The sequence below is a fragment of the Schistocerca gregaria genome, chromosome 5 (assembly GCF_023897955.1).
Source record: "Schistocerca gregaria isolate iqSchGreg1 chromosome 5, iqSchGreg1.2, whole genome shotgun sequence".
Classification (NCBI taxonomy): domain Eukaryota; kingdom Metazoa; phylum Arthropoda; class Insecta; order Orthoptera; family Acrididae; genus Schistocerca; species Schistocerca gregaria.
In genome coordinates, this window is record NC_064924.1 from 469,203,351 (window position 1) to 469,228,168 (window position 24,818).

The 24,818-nt window shown below is 36.7% G+C and overlaps 1 protein-coding gene across 1 annotated transcript in view; it reads left to right on the forward strand.

The window, feature by feature from the left end:
- LOC126273385 (neural-cadherin-like) overlaps window positions 1-24,818 on the forward strand; it is an 872,522-nt gene that overhangs the window by 193,060 nt on the left and 654,644 nt on the right. Inside the window, exons 8-11 of the mRNA XM_049976938.1 lie at window positions 16,975-17,121; window positions 17,243-17,434; window positions 20,646-20,836; window positions 22,520-22,709. Of these exons, the coding sequence (XP_049832895.1) occupies window positions 16,975-17,121; window positions 17,243-17,434; window positions 20,646-20,836; window positions 22,520-22,709 (720 nt within the window). The remainder of the gene's footprint in view (window positions 1-16,974; window positions 17,122-17,242; window positions 17,435-20,645; window positions 20,837-22,519; window positions 22,710-24,818) is intronic.

Below are 24,818 nucleotides of genomic sequence, written 5' to 3' on the forward strand. Positions count from 1 at the left end.
GCGCATGTGAGAATTCTCCCTGAAATACATCCAACATTCCTGTAAACCTCCTGGTCTCAACCTTCGTTAGTCATTGTTTCCACCCCTGCAGTCCCTTCCTGTTTCCATTCTAGCACTACATAGCCTCTACTCTGCCAGCATACCTAGTCTTTTTACTTCTCTCCTTTTCCACTATGCCCCACCCCCCCTCCCCACTTCTCCCCTGTCCACTATCTAACCTCCCGACTGCACCTAGCTGCCCTAACCTGTCTCCACCTCATACCTGTACACTCCCCATCAGCATTTCACCATCCTCCACCCCTACTCTGCTATCCCTTACACTCCTAAACCCAGTCTCCTCCGTACCCTCACACAGCTGCCTCTCCCATCATGCACTGCTGCTTATACTCGCAGTGTGGCTTCAGTTGCCAGGGACTGCAGTCATGTGGGTGTGAGGTGTGAGTTGCATTTGTGTGAGTGTACCTGTGTGTGTGTGTCTGTCATCAATTTTTGACTAAGGCCTTGTCGGTCGAAACCTTATTTTGTGAAAGTCTTTTTGTTGTGCCTATCTGCGACTCAGAATCTCCATTATATGGTGAGTAGTAACTATCCTTTTCGTAATATTGTTACATTCCATCCTGGATTTTCCATTGTTTAAATACAGTTAAAGAGGTCTGAGCCAACTGGAACTCATACCATGAGTGTAAACAATAATGCTGCACACACCAAAAAGATTTCCCCCACAATACATAATGTATAGTGTATTGCCTCTCGGTTCACCACAAGACGACATTGCCTCTCGGTTCACCACAAGATGACAGTCATAAATTAGCTATAAGAAACTAAAAGACGACAGTCATAAATTAGCTATAAGAAACTGCATACAGTTTAGAGATGTTGCATCTTATTTAGTTAATGGTCATTTCTTTTGCACCTGTCTCCATTCCTCATTCATCCTACATGTATACCATCCTTGGTTCCACATTCCTTTCAGAGTTGTCCATGCATTTCTATATCCCAGTATCCATTCTCCTCTCCTTCCAGCATTATAATATCTCCTTCCTTCCACATGTCCTGCCTTCCAACTTTCCTTATTATAGGCCATTACTCAAGCTAGTATTGTTACGCTAGTATTACTATGCTAGTACACTTGGAATCTCTCATGAAACTCATGATGTCTGTGCACTGTATGTGTAGTAACAGCACCATATATCAATGGTATCATTTGTTTAAAAATGGACAGATGAATATGCTGGATGATGACAGCTCATTCTACCATTGTTTTCAGTGTGTATGTGTTATATTCAAATATTGCTTGCTCTTTTGGTATTCGACTTCGCAGTACATAGTGAAGGTGAATGATGAACTGTACATAAAAAACATAGTCTCAAAACAAAATGGAATTACATGAAAATCTATGAAATTACATGAAAATCTTGCCATTAGTAATTATTACCAATATATAAAATGTAAGAGACATGGCTGATAGATATTGAAACTTGCTGAATACTAGAATAAATTCAAGGGATGAATCTCAAGCTTTTGGAATTTCAGCAGAAATAGGAAGACAGAAAACATAAGAAACATATAGAATGATTTTTGGTGTTTAAGGGATAGACGGTGACTACAGTAGCAGAATCTGATAAATTTTCAGTAGATGGTGTCTCTCAGTTTGTAAGCATTCACTGAAAGTCACACAAAACTATCAACGGCATCTAATTTCAGTTGCATCAGATCATGATTAGTCATTTTTTTTATCATCTAAACATTTTTATAACTAACAACCAAGATATCAAAAAATAAAATGTTGATAACTTGTTAGAAACATCACAGGATGATGCAAAACGCATTGATCAATCACATATAAAAGAATTTAATTCTTACATTGAATACAGAAATATAGCAACCTGCTGAGTACTGAGGAAGTATTGTATATACCTCCTCTGAAACTTGTAATTGTGTTAAAATATCCCACACTAGTCTAGAAGAATCTAATACAGTGATCAGCCAAAACATTACGAACACTGCCCACTTTGACATTAGATGCTGCCTGGTGGTGTTGTGGACATGTGACATGGTAACTGAAGTACACAAATGGAGCAGACATGGACAGAGGATCTCCCTAACGAAAATATGGGCTGCAAATGGGGAAATCCATCAAGATAAGAGACCTTACCAAAGGGCAGATTATTATTATTATTACACAGAGCCTGTGATCGAGTATCTCAAAAACAGTGGGCTGGTCAAATGTTCTCGTGCTACTGTCATGAGCATCTACAATAAGAGGTAGAATGACAGTGAAACTACCACTAGGCACTAAATGGCTGGATGACCATGGCTCTTCACAGAACATCGGGTTTGCCAAAAGAGCATGCACAAGTGTTTTGGAACACGCCGTTTATCTTACACTGTTGAACATGGGCCCCAAAGCACATCACACCTACAAGTTCACATGCTGACCCAACAACATCATCAATTACAACTGCTGTGGGCATTTGAACTTCTGGATTTAACCACTGATCAATGGAAACATGTCAGCTCTTTGGGTGAATCATATGTTTGCTACACCAGGCCAATGGTCATTTCAACAAATGCCATCATTGAGGTGAATGGCAGCTTGAAACATGCAGCAAACCACGGATGCAGGTTGGTGGGAGCAGTATTATGCTTTGGGAGACATTCCCCTGCACTTATGTGGTACCTGTGGTACTAATCGAAGACAAGCTGACACCTGTGAACCACCTGCACCCCTTCATGCTTGATGTGGTCCCCAACGATGATGTCATCTTTCAGCAGTATAACTTTCCATGTCTCAGAGACAGGACCATGCCACAGTGGTGGTAGGAGCTTTATAGTGAACTCCAGCTGATGTTTCAGTAACCAGACTTACCTAGCATAAATCCTGTGGAACCCATCAAGGTCACTATTGGGCGCCATCACCGCATACACAAATCAGTGCCTCGTTATTTATGCGAATTACATGACCTGTGTATAGACATATACACACACCCCCACAAATCTACCAACAAAATGTTGGATTCCTGACATGTAGAATCAGTGATGTATTTTAAGTTATTAAGTAGGTGCTCATAATGTTTTGGCTCATCAAAGTATATTTTCAGTAGATGGTGTCTTGCAACTTGTAAGCATTCAGTGAAAACCATGCTAAACCACCAAAAGCTGATATCATGAACAACTTTATTTATGCAAACAATTTCAATTGCAGCAGATCATAAGTCATAAATTTTTTTTATAATTTCAACATTTGTATATGCTTATTCCAAGATGTCAAAAAATGCATAGTGAATAACTTGTTAAAAACATCACAGAATGACGTAAAAAGCATCGATTAGTCACAACTGACGAATTCAATAGTGACATTGAATACAGAAATATACCAACCTTTTGAGTATTGAGTAATTATTGTACGAGATCTGTTCAAAAATTTGTCCACAAAATTTTTCTACACTTACATTTTACTTAATTTGCATGGTCTCCTTCGAAACACTCTCTTTCACAGTTGATCCACTGCTCCCAACACTGTTTCCACTTCCAGAAGCAGTCTTGGTATGCCTCTTGCTGGACTGCGAATTTTCTTTTACCTCATCTACTGGTGCAAATCTTCGTCCTTTCAATGGGGTATTCAACTTTGGAATTAAAAAAAAGGTCCACAGGGGCCAGGTCTAGAGAGTATGGAGGATGCAGCACAGTGATTTCGTTTTTTGTAAAATAGTTACATACCAACAGGGACAAATGTGCAGGTGTGATATCGTGATGCAGGAGTCGTAAACTGTCTCACCACATTTCGGGCAGTTTCCTTCCCAAATTTTTTCGCAGACAACACAACATGTCCAATAGTACCATCAACTGATGGTTTGTCCCCTTGGCATGAATTCCGTTGATGTTCCAGACATGAGTGTTGTTGGTAGACAGATGACATGTACATAAGTATCCTGTCTGATCACCTGCATCCATTCGTGCATTCCGATGGACTTGGGCAATTTCTGCAGGGCCAATGTAACACCCCACACACCCAGAATTGCTACAGACTGGCTTCAGAAACACTCTTCTGAGTTTAAACTCTTCCGCTGGCCACCAAACTTTTCTCAGACATGAACATTATTGAGCATATCTGGGATGCCTTGCGACGTGCTGTTCAGAAGAGATGATCTTACGGATTTATGAACAGTGCTGCAGGATTCATGGTGTCAGTTTCCTTCAGCACTACTTGAGACATTATTTAAGTCCATGCCATGTCATGTTGCAGAACTTCTGCATGCTTGCGGGAGCCCTACACAATATTAGGCAGGTGTACCAGTTTCTTTGGCTGTTCTGAGGAAATACTACTTTTACAAAACAGTTGTTTAAACTTTAGAAAAAGCTGTAAGATAAAAAGGTGTTGCTTACAGAGAGTAATATAAAGGTGTTTGTAAAGAGTTAAAATCATAACCCTGCCAACTATTTTTATATTTGAAAATATTTGAATAATTAAGACTTTAATTGATGAATGGTGGGGTTCACAATTACGAAACAAGGAAAAGGAATAACTTTAATAGGTACATACTCACTAAAATAATATATTTGGGCAATCTATTATAAGCCAATGGTGCTCACAATTAATAAACAAGGAACAGGAATAACTTTCATAGGTACATACCACTAAAATAATATATTCGGACAATGTATTGTAAGCCAGAAATTTTCATCAATTCACTGCCATATAAGATTAAAAGAATACTTAACTTTAATACATTTAAAAGAGTACTAAAAGCTCTACTAATACAACATATATAGCATTAACAAATATTTGGAACATTGCTCGAATCTGTAGGTTCTCTCTCATACTCTTTGTATTCAGCAGTTCACAATTATCACAGTATTTCCATAAAAGCTAAACATATTTTACTAATGTACTCCCATTAATTGTGCATAGTTAAGTTCTTTTGTAGCCATATGTTAGAGTAGTTTCAACAGTTTGTGGTATCACTGCCAGATGTCAGTGCCAGTGCAAGGAGGATCCCACATAATAATAGGCTGTTCTTCATGAGTAGACACATGATGTCTCAGTGCACTGGGTAGAGATCTGTAGTGCAAACATCTCTCTGTTGTTGTTTCTGTGTAGTGGTTTGTGAAGATAGAACAAATTCAGAAGTAAGCAGTGATTAAGTACTTCATAAAGAAAGATATGAAAGCAAAGGAAATTCACATCAATTTTGAGAACACAATGGGGGACTCTGCTCCTTCATATTCAACTGGTGCCAATTGAACAAATGAGTTTAAATTTAATCTGGATAGCTTATATGATGATTGCATAATGGTTGGAAAAGACATGCTACTACCCCAGAAATTACTGCAAAAGTGCATAAAATGGTCATGGAGGAGCACTGAGTCAAAGTGTGAGACACTGCTGAAGCTGTTGGGCTGTCATCTGAAATAGCACACCACATTTTAACAGTGGATTTCGATACGATAAAATTATCTGTTAGATGTTTGCATGACTTTTAAAAGAGGATCAGAGACACATCAGAATGGAAATGTCCTAATTATGTTTGAATCATTTTCAAAGCAACCAACAAGAATTTTGTTGCTAGTTTGTGACTGCAGATGGAACGAAACCTGGGACCACTACTATACCCCACAAATAAATCAACAATCAGAGCTGTGGAAACATTCTGAGTCACCACCACCAAAGAAAGCAAAGACAATACAATATAAAATACAAAAGGATGCAAAAATGATTGTGCTGATAGATTATCTTCCTACAGGCCACACAATTATAGGACAGATTATCTTCCCACTGGTCAAACAATTATGGGACAATACTACACTTACCTCCAGACCAACTACAGCAAAAGATACATGGAAAAGACTGGGTGTGGCAAGGAAGACAATGCAGTGTTGTTTCCATGGCAAAAAGCAAAAACGAAGAAACAAATTGTTGGCACAGTAGACTTATATGATACTAATTCTCTACAAAGGAAGAACTGACAACTGGAGTTGATGGATATTTTGAATGCTTGGAGAAATTCATTTTAGAGATGGGACCAAAGCGCTGGAACATAGATGGATGAAGTGCATCAGTGTACAGGGAGTCTACATTGAGAAATAAAAAGTTCTAAGGTAAATCGTTTCTTTCTATTACAGTCTGAGAAGTTTTCAAACTACCCTTGTATGTAGGAATGAAATGCTATTTTCTTATGCATATCTAATTAGAATATTGCTTACTTTAGTACAGTCACTCAAGATGTGTCGGCAATTCTTTAGTTGTGTGTCTTATGTGTCGACTGTTCAGCAAAGGAAAATTGTGAGTTACTAACACACAACAAGTGCACTGAATGCTGCAGTGAAAATTTGGTGAAAACAGGGAAAGTAAAAGACTATGACTATAAAGGTGAACTACTGCTATTGTGTGAGGAGGTAACTGCTGAAGTCAGTGTCTCAATGCAGAAATTAATTGACTGCAGAAAGATATGCTGTAATTTAAATGTGAATATTGAGATACTTAGTTCTACAAATATTTCTAGTAACAATTTCAAAATGTGCCAGATTGTAAAACTAGGACTGTGTATGGTGATCACTAATGCATCTCTTTTAAAATCATTAACAAACTGACTGAAAAATGTAATATATAATCAGGAAGGAGAGTCAAAGTGTGTGGAACTACATCCTCAGCATCATCTGCAGAAACTGTAAGCTGCATGGAGAAGGATACAAATGAACGCTACTGAAAAACAGACCAATCAAAGGCATCATGTGAGTGAAATTTAAAATGCTTTGTCATGTTATATGTGCAAAAGTAGACCTGAAGAAAAAAGATGAGGCTGGGTTTTAAATATTGCAACCTGAAATTAAGCATACAAGAAAGAAGCAAACAACAAATTATTAGTACACTAACTAAAGACATACTTATGAGAAAAGACAAATAAATATATCTGCAAACATCCAAAGTGTACACTATTCAAGGAAAGTCTAACAAATTGTAACATAAATTCAAAAATATGGAAAATATAGTTTGCTGCTTACACTACAAAGAAGGCATTGAATAGCAAACAGGTATAATCAAAAACACTGCTAAAATACTTCGGCTTTTGGACGAAATCCTTCTTTGATATAAAAAAAGAGACATACATTCACAGAAGCACAACTGGCACACTCATGTCCACTGTCTCCAGTTGCCGGACCCAGCTGTGATTACTTCCGACATGAGCAGAAATCTGATGGTGTGTGTGGTGGGAGTAAGAAGGAGTCATGGCACCAAGAGGGGGAGGGATAGCAGAGTAGTGGTGATGGAAGATGCTGTGCTGCCTGTGGGAACATGCAGGAACATTGTGGGGACATGGCAGAGCTGCTAGGTGCAGTGTTGGGAGGCTGTGCTGGGGAAGGGGGGGGGGGGGGGGGATGAGAGAAGAGGAGAAGGGGAAAAGACAAATTTGTGGTTTGGTGAAACAGAAAGAGAACAGGTAGAGGGAGGACATGGACTAGCAAAGGTTGAGTCCAGGTGGGGTGGTGATGGTGGGGGAAGGGGGGGGGGGGGGTTCTGGCAATGACGGATGTTTTGTAGGAAGATTTCCCACCCATGCAATTTAGTAAATCTGGTGTTGGTAGGAAGACCCCATGTAGAAAGCAGCACAGTGACTGCTGCTTCATTTGGAGATCACATGGCTCTTTTCCAAGGTGGCCCTGCCTTTAATATGGTAGGAGATGTCTATGATAGGACTGGAGCAGTTGATAATGGAAGAATGTATGGGACACCTCTTGGGTTTATGTCTGTTGCAGGGATGTGAGCTATAAGGCAAGGGGCTAGGAGAAGAGGGTGGGGAGTAGGGACTAACAAGGATACTGTGTAAGTGCAATGGGTGGTGAAATACCACAGTAGGAGGGCTGGGAAGGATATTCTTCATTTCAGGGCACAGTGAGGAGCAATTAAACTTGGACAGAGAATGGGATTCATTTGCTCCAGTCTTGGGTGGCACTGAGCCACAAGAGCAGTTTTCCTTTATGGCTACTTAGTGGATATGTGAGTGGCGGCAGGTGACTGGAGAATAAAGGCATGGGATATCTGTTTCTGGACAAGACTGTGAGGGTAATTCTGATTCTGTGAAGGCCTCATAGAGAATATGAATACATTTGGAGAGGTACTGCTTGTCACTACAGACATGACAACCACTGGTGGCTAGGCTGTATGGAAGGGTCACTTTGACATCAGTTGGGCATTAGGAAATGTAGTGTTCAATAGCTGCAAGACCAAAGACATTTGGAATGTTAGTACAGAGGGAGTTGGCATCAACAGTGATGAGCAGTGCGCCAGGTAGTGAAGGAACAATAATTGTGGAGAGTCACTGGAGGAAATGATTGGTGTCTTTAGCATAGGAGGGTAGGTTACAGGTAATAGGCTGGAGATGTTGGTCCACAAGATTAGAAATTTCCTGTATGGGGCACACTAACTAGTCACAATGGGGCATCCAGGGAGGTTGGGTTTATGAATTTTATTTTTTAATAAAAATGGAGATACTGTAATAGTCTTCAAACAGGGGTAAATATATACATCTATTAATAAGTTTCCACCTCTCAAAGCAGAAAGGGGCCTTAAGCAGAAATTCATTGAAGTCAGTGATGCAAGTATGGTTACAGCATGTATTTATTGCTCCCCTAATGGAAATTTTGACTTATTCCTAAATAGGTTAGACTATTTATATAATGGGCTCTACCTAGACAATAAATCAGTACTGGTGTGTGCAGACTTCAATGCTGATTTCCTTGGAACCAGTAGAAAAAAAGCTATTTCTCAATTTTACAGATGCTTTACACTGAAAATAGACATTAAGAATCACGAAAACTAAAGCTACTGTCCCGTATCAGATATTTGTGAATACAAGTTGTACTGAAAAATGAAAAAAAATACATGTGTTACTGAGGATGAAGCCTAAGTTGTTACACTCCCAAGCTACTTAAAGCCCTTCCAGAACTACAAAAACCTCTAATGGCAAGAAGGTTGAATACACATAATACAGAAACATTCAGTTCCCTATTATCATGAGAAAGATGGAAAAAAAGTTTTGCAAATAGATGACACACAGTGACTATTTTTAAACTGCTTTCCCTCTCAAAACACAATTAATAAGTGACACAACTTGAAAAGCAAAGAGACAATTAACAATATACATCAAAATATCAAGTTTGAAGAAAAGCGATAACATATCCCCTCCCCTGTACATTTACATGCAGATCTACAGAAGACTGATATACATGGCCAAAAAATGGCCAGTGATAAATTCATAACAGAGCCAGCAAATAAAAGCTGAGCGGTATGGAAAATAATGAAGAAGGAAGCATATAAAATGTGCCATAAAATGAAAAGTATCACTCTATAGCATGAGAACAAGAGTGTTACTAATGCCCAACATACTGGAAACCTACTATGCAGATATCACAAACAATCAAATAGTCAGTGACAAAAAAGATAGTACAATTAAACAGAAAAATAAAGTACACTATGGTCCTATTCCGTCTATTTACAAAACAACGCCATATGGAATCAAACACTGGAAACTCCAGGTAGGAATATCAACAGTGCGCAACAAGATGGATTGCTCCTTACCATAAAGATAACATGCTAAGTTGCAGAAAGGCACAATTAAAAAACACTTACATATAAGATTTCTGCCTCAGAGTTTGTTGGAAAAAGAGAAACACATGTCATTTATTCAAACAAGCAAACACACCTCATGCACACATGACCACTAACTTCAGCAGCTCAGGCCAGAATGAAATCAGCCATATTGAGTTAACTTTTCAGAAAATGTCACCTGGAATTGATGGTATTCCAGATTACATCCTAAAGCAACATATTACAAACATTTTAGTGGCTATCGCAGATATAGTAAGTTCATCTCTCATGATAGGCACATTTCTGAACCGTTTAAAAATTGCTAAAGTTGTTCCTGTTTGTAAGAAAGGAGATAAATTGCATATAGAAAACTATAGACCAATGGTCTTATTGTCAGACTTTAATAAAACCACAGAAAAGTAATGTATAATAGGTTAGTGTGTTAGAACTTCAAGTTGAACAAATATATTTCAAGGACGACGTAATACATGAAAGTCACAGATCAAGTAAACAAAGTAAGATGTGTTTTCACTGTAACAGTCAAATCATAACTGAGTCCGAGTCTAGTGGCCGCTGGCTGGCTGGCCGCTTAGGTGGCACTGCTGCTGCATGGCTAGCAGACAGCGACGCATGTAGAGGATGCACGTAACTGTGCGGCGGCACTTTGAAAGATCGGCGAGTCACAACATAGTGAAATTTCAAGACAAAAACAAAATTCTCATTGATACTCAGTATTGATTCAGGAAAAAATAAACTGACAACTAGTGCCCTCTATGATTTTATGCAAAACACCCTAAAAACAGTGAACAAAAAACAAAAAGTCCTTAGAATTTTTTGATATTCTGAACAACAGTATACTGTTGGAGAAACTCCAAGCATTTGGCATTAAAGTTATGCACTAAAGGTTTAAAACTTGTTAAAACAAGTTTTTACATTGTCTGACTTACTTACTTCACACAATTCCACAGCATCATACTGTAGGGAATTATTCTCCCCCTCCTCCTCAGCTCTACAGCCCTTGGAGGGCCGTGCCTGCATCACAATGTCATAAGGAATCATATTCTGGGGTAATACACCACCTATTTTAGTCATTTTCTTATCTCAGAAAAGAACAGTAAGGACAATGCAGAAAGTTCAACACAGAGATTATTGCAAATCGCTATTTCAAAACAATCCTCCCACTTCCCTGTGTGTATGTACTATAAATTAGTAAATATGTAAAAAAGAATTCAAAAGTCATAAATAATACTTTAATATTCATAACCATGATACAAGGCAAAAGGAGAAGCTTAGTGTCCAGTCAAAAATAGTAGTATACAATTTACAAAAGTATTCCACATCAGGGAAAAATTATATCATCATTCTCATCTTTTGTAAAACCCTAAGAACATTCTTATTAGACCATTGCTTCTATTCTGAAGCAGAATTTTTTGACCACGATAAATGCAAGAGATTTATAACAAGACAGTGCCGTTACTGCAAGCTCTTTATGGGTACAACAAGAAATTCATTTATTTGTTGAAATATTACGTTTTCTGCACAGGTTGTACGCACATGCACCATTGTATTGTATCCCACAATCAGAAAAGACTTTTGGGTGAATGAATAAATAAATTACAATCAAACAATATGTGTTATACTTAAGTGTTGTACATCCTTTATCAACTTCAGATGGAACAGGTACATCCATTCATGTCTATACCACAGACATATGTCTTCTAAAAGACTCGGTGTCCATCTATGAAAACGATGTTCACAAATTGTCAAACAGTGGCCAGGGCAAATGGTATCTGAACAAAGTGAAACATATCGGCACTCGGTGTTGAAGAGGTTCAAGTCCTTTCTAGAGATAAAACTGCCTGCCACCCTGTAATACCAAGAAGCTCCTAGTTGTTTTCAGTCTTCTGAAATTTAGAAGGAAAAGTGCTCCAAATTTCATTTATAAGAGTATCTTACATTAATACTGAAAATATTCATAAACTGTTACTAATGACTTCAAACAGAGAGGTGACCTTGACTGCTCAGTGGATTGACCGGTTCATGTCATAAAGAACAATTTACCCAACGTACTCAGTGTCTATTGGTGGAAGGACATATGGTGTTAAGGCCTACTGAAGCACATGAGATGAACTCATGCTATTAAATTCTTCATTTGTTCAAATTCCATGAGGGTACTGTGAGTTATCCAGTCATACAACCAGAAATTTAACATTTTCAGACCAGAAAGGACACCTTCCTCTGCAAACATTTTTTATAAAATGAGGTGATACTCTGGAGGGTACCAGGCTATATGGGTATTCTAGGAATGAAGTGGCAAATGCAAGGAATGTAGTGGCTAATGCATTAACTAAGGACACTGCATCTTAAAAAGTACAGGCAGAATATTGCCAAGGAACAACTGAATTACTTTTCAATTTGTTGTGACCAACCAACACTTCAATTGTGGATGTCTTTATATTTTTTTATATATATTTACATGTTTTATGACAAGTCTCATACTCTGTGACTATCTAAATTCAATTGAGATGCAAATAGCTGCACTTTCTGGTGTCCTACCTTCAGAAGACAACAAAATAGTATAAATACATCTTTGGGACCATGTTGGAGGTCTTTGACAGAACTAAAATATCCATAAACATGTAACCTATTTGTTTAGTCCCAATAGGCACAATAAAAAGATACTGTGACTATCGCGACTCAGCATCTCCTCTATATGGTGGGTAGCAACTTTCCTTCTCCGGTATTGTTAAATTCCATCCTGGATTTTCCATTGTCTGATTTTAGCCTATCTGTTTTGTATGTTTGCTTCATCTTGTAGATTTCACTTTTCATCAATCTGAATTCACAGTTAGTTAGGTATGGTAGTTAATTAATTAATCCCATGTACTTTGGATCATAATTGCAACTTCTTGCTATAATATGGATGAACACACACACACACACACACATATCCATCCGCACATTTACAGACACAAGCAGACATATGTAAAGGCAAACTTGAAGTTTGTGTGTGTGCTTTTTTATTGTGTCTATCTACCAGCACTTTCTCATTTGGTAAGTCGCAGCATCTTTTTTTAATATATTTTTCCCATGTGGAATGTTTCTTTCTATTGATATTATTCATACTGCAAAAGTTGCAGAGAATAGACATTTAAGAAGATCTGTAACAGGTGATTTCCAATCAGGTTTTTATCTACATGAATCCATAAGAATTTAGAATATTCTCTTTCACTTGTTGATTTACCCTCATACAGTACAAGGTTGTAGAGAGCTTCAAGGAAAGCATTAGGGAATGATTGACAAAAATGGGGGAAAGAAATACAGTAGAAGAAGAATGGGTAACTTTGAGAGACAAAATAGTGAAGATAGCAGAGGATCAAGTAGGTAAAAAGACGAGGGCTAGTAGAAATCCTTGGGTAATGGAAGAGATATTGCATGTAATTGATGAAAGGTGAAAATATAAAAAAGCAGTAAATGAAGCAGGCAAAAAGGAATACAAGCGTCTCAAAAATGAGAACGACAGGAACTGCAAAATGGCCAAAGCTGGGATGGCTAGAGGACAAATGTAAGGATGTAGAGTTTTATCTCACTAGGGGTAAGATAAATACTGCCTACAGGAAAATTAAAGAGACCTTTGGAGAAAAGACAACCACTTGCATGGATATCAAGAGGTCAGATGGAAATCCAGTTCTAAGCAAAGAAGGGAAGCAGAAAGGTGGAAAGAGTATATAGAGGGTCTATACAAGGGTGATATACTTGAGGACAATAATATAGAAATGGAAGAGAATGTAGATGAAGATGAAATGGGAGATACGATACTGAGTGAAGTGTATGACAGAGCACTGAAAGACCTGAGTTGAAACAAGGGTCCGGGAGTAGGCAACATTCCATTAGAACTACTGACAGCCTTGGGAGAGCCAGGCTTAACAAAACTCTACCATCTGGTGAGCAAGATGTATGAGTCAGGCAAAATACCCTCAGACTTCAAGAAGAAAATAATAACTCCAATCCCAAAGAAAGCAGGTGTTGATAGATGTCAAAATTACTGAACTATCAGTTTAATAAGCCATTGCAGCAAAATACTAACTTGAATTCTTTACAGACGAATGGAAAAACTGGAAGAAGCCGACCTCGGGGAAGATCAGTTTGGATTCCGTAAAAATGTTAGAACACGTGAGGCAATACTGATCTTACGACGTATCTTAGAAGCTAGATTAAGGAAAGGCAAACCTATGTTTCTAGCATTTGTAGACTTAGGGAAAGCTTTTGACAATGTTGACTGGAATACTCTCTTTCCAATTCTGAAGGTGGCAGGGGCAAAATACAGGGAGTGAAAGGCTATTTACAATTCATACAGAAACCAGATGGCAGTTATACGAGTCAAGGGACATGAAAGGGAAGCAGTGGTTGGGAAGGGAGTGAGACAGGGTTGTAGCCTATCCCCAATGTTATTCAGTGTGTATATTGAGCAAGCAGTAAAGGACACAAAAGAAAAGTTCGGAGTAGGTATTAAAATCCATGGAGAAGAAATAAAAACTTTGAGGTTCATCAATGACATTGTAATTCTGTCAGAGACAGCAAGGGACCTAGAAGTGCAGCTGAACAGAATGGAGAATGGACAGTGTCTTGAAATGAATTAAATTGGGTGATACTGTGGGAATGAGATTAGGAAATGAGACGCTTAAGGCAGTAAATGAGTTTTACTGTTTGGGGAGCAAAATAACTAATGATGGTCAAAGTAGAGAGGATATAAAATGTAGACTGGTAATGGCAAGGAAGGCGTTTCTGAAGAAGAGAAATTTGTTAACATCGAGTATAGATTCAAATGTCAGGAAGTCGTTTCTGAAATTATTTATATGGAGTGTAGCCATATATGGAAGTGAAACATGGATGATAACTAGTTTGGACAAGAAGGGAATAGAAGCTTTCAAAATGTAGTGTTACAGAAGAACGCTGAATATTTGATGGGTAGATCATATAACTAATGTGGAGATATTGAATATGATTGGGGAAAAGAGAAGTTTGTGGCACAACTTGAATAGAAGAAGGGATTGGTTGGTAGGACATATTCTGTGGCATAAAGGGACACCAATTTAGTATTGGAGGGCAGCTTGGAGGGTAAAAATCGTAGAGGGAGACCGAGAGATAAATACACTAAACAGAGTCAGAATGATGTAGGTTGCAGTAGGTACTGGGAGATGAAGAAGCTTGCACAGGATAGAGTAGCATGGAGAGCTACATCAAACCAGTCTCTGGACTGAAGACCACAACCACAACACATTATTTCTAATGATGTGGTCAGGTCTGGTGCAGTACTGAATTACATGTATTGTGTATTATCTAGAATCATTGACAGTCCATTTGCAGAGAGTGAATATCAGATGAATGTCTGGATATTTTGGTAATACATAATATGGTTGCCACTATCTAAGGAAAATCAGATTTAACTCACACATCATGTTATATGTTAGAGATTCTATATCCAAATACTCTTTCACTCTTGAGTAACAATTCCAGCACTTTGGTCAAAGAAATATCTCCCAACAATTACGTTTGTGTTATCTTGTTTTACAATAAGTGCACATACACAGTCTCTGGAAGAAGGACCAATGATACAATGAACCCATTTAAATGAGTATTGGTCAAGCCACATAAAACTGAACAAAAAGTAGACATTTAAGAAAGGCCAATAATTTTTTGCCAGCTGATATGGGTATCACATTGTTAGAAGAAATATGAGTGGCTCCAAAACTGCAGTTTTACTGAAATTAATATTTGTAATAGAAAAATTTGGTGGAATATAAATAATCTAGGAGTAAAGGAGACCACTCATTGAAGAGCAGAATCATTGTCACCGACAAGCACATATAAAAGAGAAGAACTTGCTAGCTTTCAGAATAAAACTTTTGTTGAGCTTGTAACATTACAGGACATATTGGGACATATTGAAGTATTCGATACTGTAGACTTTTAGGGGATGTCGATACAGATATGCAAAATGTAAAGGGAAACTTTGGTGATGTTTAAATATTGTACTGTGTCAATATTAGGACATTTTGCACAGAAAGAACAAAAATAGAATTAATGTAAATATATATTAGTGTTAGTAACCTATTTTCATTCAATTTTGTAATTATATTTCATTTTGTAAAAGAAAGACTCACTGTTTGCTGTAGCTCTGATTAATTGTATAAATTATCAGTTTTGAGCTAAATTATTTCGTATAATATGGACAAGATACCTTTAAAAACTCACCAGCTAAAGAGAAAGTCTGTAAATGAACGTTTAATGCACACTTTTGGAACTTTCTATGGAGAAATTCTATATTATGATCGCAAAAATACGAAAACTTGTGAAAACTGTTTCATAACCTATTTTCGAAAGACGATTTTTATCAAGAAATATTGCTAAAAAGATTTATTTACGTTTTGAAACACGATTTAAATCATTTTACATATAAATAGTTGTTCTAAATCACTCAAGAAATATCCAGAATCAAATGTCTAGATATTTCTGGAAACATCGGTACAAATCTGGTGAAGGTTATCCAGAAGCTGGTAGAAAAATGTTATAAAATCTATTTGGAAATTATGCTTGTAAGAATTTATATGTGCTGATCCTTTTACTTGCTTTAATCTGTGCTAAAGTTCTGTAATGTCTGATTTGGTTTTAAGTCGTGAATTGCTATCATATTGTGAACAAAGCATTGTCAAAGACTCTCATTGTTTGGAAGGATATTAGTACACCTAGGAGTAGTCAGTTGCCAGTTCGGATATGCAGTGCGGTTAGCTCAGAGTCAGTTGTTGAGTCTGTGAAGTCTGTCAGTTCTGTTTGTAAATATACGTCTGTAATGAAGAATTACTTGTTGTCGTCAATATGAACTCAAGACCTTTTGCACGAAGCAGACACCTCCTAATGCAACGTTTTAATTTGGTTGAGGAAGCTGGGATCGCTATAAGTGCAAACAAATTGAAGTGGAACGTTTTAATTTGGTGTTGAGGAGCTGAAATGTTATAAATTGGGGGAGGAGCTGGGATGTTATAATTTGGTGGAGGAGCTGGGATGTTATAAGCTGAAGCACATGCACATACCCTGTGCCTGTACAGTGTGCCCGCTGGACACTTTAATACATATCAGTTAATTATTGATAAGAGGCTGTTTAGCTGCACTAGCTGTTGATGGAAGGCAGAAAAACCTGCTTATTCAATGTTCATTCTAGTTTTGTATTTTGAAAACAAAAATGTGTATAAATTTGTGGCATTGTTTATTTTATTATCTGTCTACTATGTATCACACAGGCAATTTGGTTGACATATTTAAGATATACAGCTGTCACATATAACTACTTACATATTATAACTTTTTTTACTTTTCTTTTTGTTTTACAGGTGTTCGATCGTGAAGGTGATGATGGAAAATTTGTGTCAGTAACGGTGAAAGCCACTGACCAAGGAGAACCTTCCCTGGAAGGTGTATGCTCATTTACTGTGGAGATTACTGATGTTAATGACAATCCTCCCCTTTTTGACAGACAGGTATTTTTCCATATTTATAGTGTATGGCACAATGTAATGTTTGCTTTATTTTCCTAGCTCAGGATTCTCTAGTAAATTGAAGTTATTGGAAAATGTACAGTAGCTTTTGTTTTAATTGCAGAAATACATAGAGAATGTGAAACAAGATGCAAGCATTGGAACTAACATACTGAGAGTGTCAGCATCAGATGAGGATGCTGATAATAATGGTGCCATTGTATACACATTAAGTGCACCATACAATCCAGATGATCTGGAATATTTTGAGATTCAACAAGAATCAGGATGGATAGTTCTGAGGAAGCCGTTAGATGTAAGTAATAACATGTAATTAACTAATAGTAAAAGAAATTGTTATACTTATTGTTTCAAAGTGCAGTTTTACTTTTTCAGAAAGTAGTAGACATGCATGTTTCTAACTGATATCACAAACTTGCTTTTGCTACAGTTTGTATTTTCCTTGTGATTAATCACTACTACCAGGGTTTAGTATGGTATTATATGGTCTTGTAACAAGAGACATTGCAATCCTTAGAGGCTAATTCTTAGAGACTTTACAAGAAGAGTTGCCAACATTACAAGAAAAGTATTCATCACAATGCCAGACTGAACCCTGGTTCTTTTGGGTATAAGTGAAGGCTTCGGAGTGCACTGCCACTTCATTACAAGGTGATAGACAATCTGTATAGAGATGTCTGTGAAGTAATAATATGCATTCATGTTTGAATATTACTCTAGTGTGACGCTGCAATTGTTTTCAAACTTAGCTTTTTGACTTATATTTATTCTTTTAGTCACACATTACTTTATGTTGCCACCAGCAGTCAGTAATCACTGTACATTAAAATGATGGATAAGTTTCCTTTCTACGGCACTTACCTTCAGTGATTTTATTGTATGTACTGTAATTCACTGTTGTTCACTACTTTCAGTTTACATGTATGTATGTACACACAGTATTTATCCAAGAGCACTTTATAAGTTTTTAAGTAAACCAGTTTTCTGAAATAACTGCAAGTATTTTAAATCTGAATATGCCTTTATGTATATAATCCACTTCCAAGAAGAATTTTAATCCACCAAGAATTTTTCATTTTTGTACATTTCTTAGAAATAGAAGCAAACTGTATTTTGCAATAAATATTGCGAGGCACTTGAGAAGACATTTTTGTAATTTTTAACTGAGCTGTACCACTATATTTATGACTGAACTCACTAATTTTGTTAACTGCTTTTCAGAGAGCTCTAGAGATTTTTGAAGGGTGATGCTCCGATTTTGCTGAGTTAGTATGTTTTTGTACTGATAATTCTTTTTTGCCTCTTCAGGAGGCTATATGTGATAGTATATATAGTTTGTGATATTTTGGTCAACTGAGGGCATCAGAGGTAAATTTTTATTTTTGTGCCCTCCAAAGGGAAGCCTCTGATGTTGCTCAGTTGATGTGACATTTGTGACATTTTTCCTTCTGTGTATGGGGCAGCGTACAGTAATAAGAGGCATCTGCAATTTTTGGATGCAGTGTTAGATATCATCACCATTTTTGGCCCAATCCTTTCCCCAATACCCTCTCTAAATGCATCTTCTTCCGCATGTAAATTGCTTGCTTTAATGATATTGTTTATAATTTCATACTCTTGTTTTGTTTCGTTAATTGCACCATTTCTGTTCTTCGGAATTGAACCACCACAAGGGATGTTTTCCAGTAAGTAGGTGACTCCATTTCCATATGTGCATACATAAACAATGAATGGAAACATTGGAGTGTTCAGTATGTTCCTTAAAATAAGTAGTATAGTTGAAATAATATTAAGTTTCTAAAATCATTAATAACAGGCTCGGTCTTAGGCAAAGTGTGGAGGGCATGTTCAGATAAAAATGACTCACCATTTTAAAAAGCTTTGTTATACATAATGCTAAGGATGTCATTATGAAAGCTGTAAAAATCTCTCATGTTACATTTTCACAGTACACAATATGTATAATTGACACAGATCTTTATTTCTCTGCTCTTCTTGTTGACATGCCGCAAGCTTCCCCTGTAAATGTATTGTATGAAGAATATGTTTAGGGGCCACAGTTATTTAGTTTCTTGTAATGAGAAGCATCATATGTAAATTGGCTCTTATTGACCTGTCTAAGAGTATTTAAAGGTGAAGCAATCATATAACTTTATTCACATAGGAAAAGATGTTTTTAATTTACTGTAGAGAAATCAGCAGATCTGTTTATTTAAACAAGACAGGAGAAAAAATTCGCCTTGAATAAAGGATAGATACTAAGAGATATGCTATGGAAATCATGCATCTTAGAAAATATGCTGAATAATTAAATAATACTCAGGAAGATAATACTCACTGATTAAAGACCACTAAGTTACCCCATGAACAAAGTCATGTATTCAAAACCAACAGAATTCAGCACATCAACTCAGGCAAATTTTGTGTCACATGCTTCTACAAATATCTTGTATGAAGAATATGTTTAGGTGCCCTAGTTATTCAGTGGTTTGTAAAGAGAAGCATCATATGTAACTATTTTTTGCTAAATTACAACTTATTTATCTTACTGAATCTATTACATGGTTTCCATTTGATGAAATTTAGGAATGGAGTTTTGCCTCTATTATACAAAAACTTCTTTCCAGTTCCACTCTAGATAAGCCTCTGACCGGGCCTGCATATTGCTACTTTGTTGGCAAAAAATCAGACAGTTTCCTAAACATAGCTGCAATAAAAAAATGTGATTCACTTTTTGCTAATTGCAACAATGCTTATTTTCAATTTGATAGTTCTATTTGAAGCCCAAAGAATTAAATAATTCATAATCTGTGAGACATTTAAAAATGAGGAAGTAGGTATCTTTTTTTATTAATTGCTTATGTTATTTTATCTTTGGTTAACTCAAAGAGATTAAGTGGAGTTTCTTTCTTTTTTACAGTTTCTTTTTTAAATTGGTTTGTTTAATTTTTTGAACTGAATGTTGTGCTTGTAATCTCCCCACTTACCTGACAGCACATCTTTTCATGCCACTGTAGCGAGAAAAATATCTCCTGCGTGTCCGTGCCTTGGACAGGGGAAGTACTCCCTTATATGCAGATGTGGACGTTGCATTAGACGTCGTAGACAGGAACAATAAGCCTCCTCTATGGGACCTGAGTGTATACGGCCCCATTCACATCAAAGAAAATGTCACAGTTGGTACAGTAGTGACAACAGTGAGAGCAAGGTTTGTATGCTGCAGGAAGCTATAGAATGTAAGAAACATTATTCAAAAGTGAAGGTCTATCATCTTCATAGCAGCTGCATATATAGCAGTTTGAAACATTTTTTTGAATTTTTACATAATCTCTGTACATTTCACAGTGCCACAGGATCAGTTCAGTTGCTATGGAGATCATCCTGGTGGAGACAGCAGCTCGTGCGTGCTTCCTTCCCCCTCTTCAACCTATCCTTCATAGTGTGTAAGAACTAATATGACTAACAGCGTGATTTTTTGTTTTTCCATTGACAATTTTTTAATATAGCGAGAGACGTACAAGTTGGAAGCCATGGCTCAAGATAAAGGATACCCTCCCTTGTCCCGAACCGTCGAAGTTCAAATAGACGTTGTGGACCGTGCAAACAATCCTCCAGTCTGGGACCATGTTGTGTATGGACCCATCTACATTAAAGAAAACATGCCAGTTGGGGCAAAAGTTGTGTCTGTTAAAGCCAGGTCTGTCACTCGACTCAATGTTGGTTGCTCCGTGGGGCACGCCTCACCCTTGCACGGCACTGGGAGTTGTATTTTGCACGCTGACTCCCTACACGTAATGCACGTCCAGAGTTTTCTTGGTGTGTGTGACTGTCCATCTGTACCTCTACTAACCTGTACTTCTTGTGATGTGTCAAAGAATTTATATTAGCTCTATAAGTTCTTTCAACATTTTCAATGGAATGAGGACTACATATAAAGATTGAAGATGGCAGCATTTTAAATCAGATCAGTCTATCAATATTAGTAGCTGTGATTTTAGAGAAGGGGGAGAATTATTTTTTTGAAAACTGCAGGCTAGTATTTCATCAAAACATTCTAAAACAGTTGCTGAGGCAGGCCAACACTTAGCAGGTTAGATAAATCTTTATCTGAATTTGTAAAACACAACAACAAAACTTAAGAGAAACTTATAATAGTGGGAATATTAGAACATTAGTTTAAATTTTTCTGTTTTAATCAGTCAGGTTTATGTATTTTTGTGATGTCTGAAGTATCCTGATAGAAAAGATTTAGGCACAAAAAAATATTTGATTTTTTTAAATCTGGGGGTCACTTTCAATAAAATTAAAACTGAGCTAGATTTTACTTTAATAATTTTCTTTACAACAAAATGCCCAGTTTTCATTATTTTCTAAAATCTGTGTCATCTAGAACTGATATGTCAAACATAGAGTACAGGTAGTTAAAAAAATCTTTGTTTGTGTAGTTTTGGATTTCATCTACTGTAATAGAAGTAATTTTGTGAATTATTTTATTGCTGTCAAATAGGCATTGTCTGTACAATTATCAGCATACATCAATTCAAAGGCTGTGTTAATTATCATGTAAAAAGAAATGTGTTTAATGTAGGTTGCTTTATTTAAAAGCATGCGCAACAATTTGTGTAACGAAAGCTTTGTTATGAGAATGTATAGGTGCAGGACTATTATGAATCAATACATATTACTGCTTCAATACATTTACAGACTATGCAGAGAACTAACACTACACATTCAATAGATTTTTGTGATTTCAACCAATTTTTGTGCAGAGGTTGACTGATTTTTTTTTCTGGCATGATTTTTGTTAGTAGACATTGTAGAAGTTTTTATAAGATTTGTGGATGGGTACAAAGCAGTTGAAATACGGTTCAAAAATATTTTTTTCTCATTTTGTTTCAGTCTGCATGTGCGCATTTGCTCATATACAAAGTTTTAAGGCTGCAGAGTTAGTTATTTTTTATTTTTGCCTGTGCTACTTGTAAGTCAAGAAGCAATTTCCCATACTTGACAGTATATGAGCAGCTCTTAATTTGCATGAATAATGGAGCATTTTTTAATTGAGAATAAGACAATTTTTGTTTTTGATGTTAGAATTTAGAATATTTTTAAAAAGAAAATAATGTTTTTGAATATATTATAAACTACAAATCAATAATTTTTTTCAATTTTTACATCATATCAATATAACATCATCATTTCCAAACGTTACACAATATCTTACACAAAATACAATCAGTCAGAGAATTTTACAGATATGTAAGCTTTTGTAAAATTAAAGGTCTTGAGATTATACAATTGATCATAAATCTATAAAATTATGAGATACTGTATATTGCTCCAATCTGAAATACAGTTGGTAAATAATATTATATTTTTCCAGTTCTGGTATAGAAGGAAATCCAACTGTTTTCTATCGCCTCATGCCAGGATCTACAGCACAAACCAACAAATACCATACTTTCTATTTACAACAAAGAGCTGACAATGGATTTACTTGGGCAGACATCAAAGTGAATCACCCATTAGATTATGAAAGTATTAAGGAATATAATCTCACAATACGTGTGGAGGTAAATATCTAAACTCTCTTATAGAAAAAAAGAAACAAAAACAAAAAAAAACTAGCGTTATTTTACTCTATGTTTAAGATTATGCCTTTGAAATTGTTGTTCATGTGCCTCAACTGCTGTGATGACTTTAAATGTAGTTTTTATATACAGCAGATGAAATATAAATGAAACTTGAAAAAATTGTTGTTATTGTTGTCTTCAGTCCTGAGACTGGTTTGATGCAGCTCTCCATGCTACTCTATCCTGTGCAAGCTTCTTCATCTCCCAGTACTTACTGCAACCTACATCCTTCTGAATCTCCTTAATGTACTCATTTCTTGGTCTCCCTCTACGATTTTTACCCTCAACATGCAATCTACAAATTTTTAATCTAGTAATCAACACAAATAAGAGTTTTAGGGTGTGCTGAAGGATGCAAATGCCTTCTCCAGTAAGTTTATTTTAGTTTAGTGTATGTTAAGGCTGCCTAAGAAAGATGGTCAAGATTTAGCACTTACATTATGTTTAGAAATCTGCTTATTTTGCGAGATAATGGTAATAGTCTGCTCTGATACCCTTTGTTGATGTATGTTGTCACTCGCAAGGGAACCTCCCCATTGCACCCCCCCCCCCCCCCCTCATATTTAGTTATAAGTTGGCACAGTGGATGGTCCTTGGAAAACTGAACACAGATCAATCAAGAAAACAGAAAGAAGTTGTGTGGAACTATGAAAAAAATAAGCAAAATATACAAACTGAGTAGTCCATGCGCAATATAGGCAACATCAAGGATAGTGTGAGTTCAGGAGTGCCGTGGTCCCATGGTTAGCATGAGTAGCTGCGGAATGAGAGGTCCTTCGTTCAAGTCTTCCCTCAAGTGAAAAGTTTACTTTCTTTATTTTTGCAAAGTTATGACCTGTCCATTCGTTCATTAATGTCTCTGTTCACTGTAATAAGTTTAGTGTCAGCGTTTTGCGACCACACCGCAAAACCATGCAATAAGTAGATGAAAGGATGTTCCTCTCCAATGGGAACCAAAAACATTTGATCACAAGGTCATAGGTCAACTGATTCCTCCACAGGAAAAGATGTCTAATATATTCTATACAACACTGGTGACGGCATGTGTGTCACATGACAGGAACTTGTACACTTGGCGAATGGGTAAAAAGATTCTTCTACCTTGCATGATTTAGGTTTTCTTGTGGATGTGATAATCACTCCCAAAAAAGTGATGAAAACATAAGAGTTTGTGACATAAACTGCAACAAATGAATGCAACAGTTTCATAGTTGCACAGTTTTCCTTATGCTCTGTCAAAACATATGTTTTTAACGTTTTCAAATTTTTCCGGGTGTAGTCCGTCAAATGCTGGATATGTCCAAGCAAATCTGAACATGTTCTGGAATTCTGGAGAGCGAAGTTGATTATGTGCGAGTGCCTGAACTTTGATAATTGTCTGAATATAAAAAATTAAACTTTTCACTGGAGGGAAGACATGAACCAAGGACCTCTCATTCCGTAACTGCTCACGCTAACCACAGAACCACGGCGCACCTGAGTTCACACCATCCTTGATGTTGCCTATCTTGCGCATGGTTTGTATATTTTGCTTATTTTTTTCATAGTTCCATACAACTTCTTCCTGTTTTCTTGATTGCTCTGTGTTGAGTTTTTCAAGGCCTATCCACTGTGCTAACTTATAACTGAATCAGAGGGAGGTTGCGATGGGGAGGTTCCCTTGTCAGTAAACAAGAAATGGAATTAAAAGAGGAAGATTGCTACAACAAATCTTTGGAGCAGACAGATCCATTTTCAGTTTTATTCTCACTGCCTTGCTTTTCCTCCATTTTGATTCTGTGTTGTACTGGGGCGTAAGTATATGAGAACTTATTTCGCTTCTTCAGTAAAGAAGCAATGAGCCCATCCTGTATAAAATTTCACTTAGTCAATAATTTTATTTGTGTTGTATGTGCTCTCAGAACTTATTATTTTGTTTAAGAATTGTCTTGGATTAGTAATTATGCATATATGAAGGAACTGTTTTTCTTATTGTCACAGAATCCATTTTTTATGTTTATTTTTTATTCCCTAATAGCTTTTTGCCTAAAAATCTTTTCTTCAAAAATT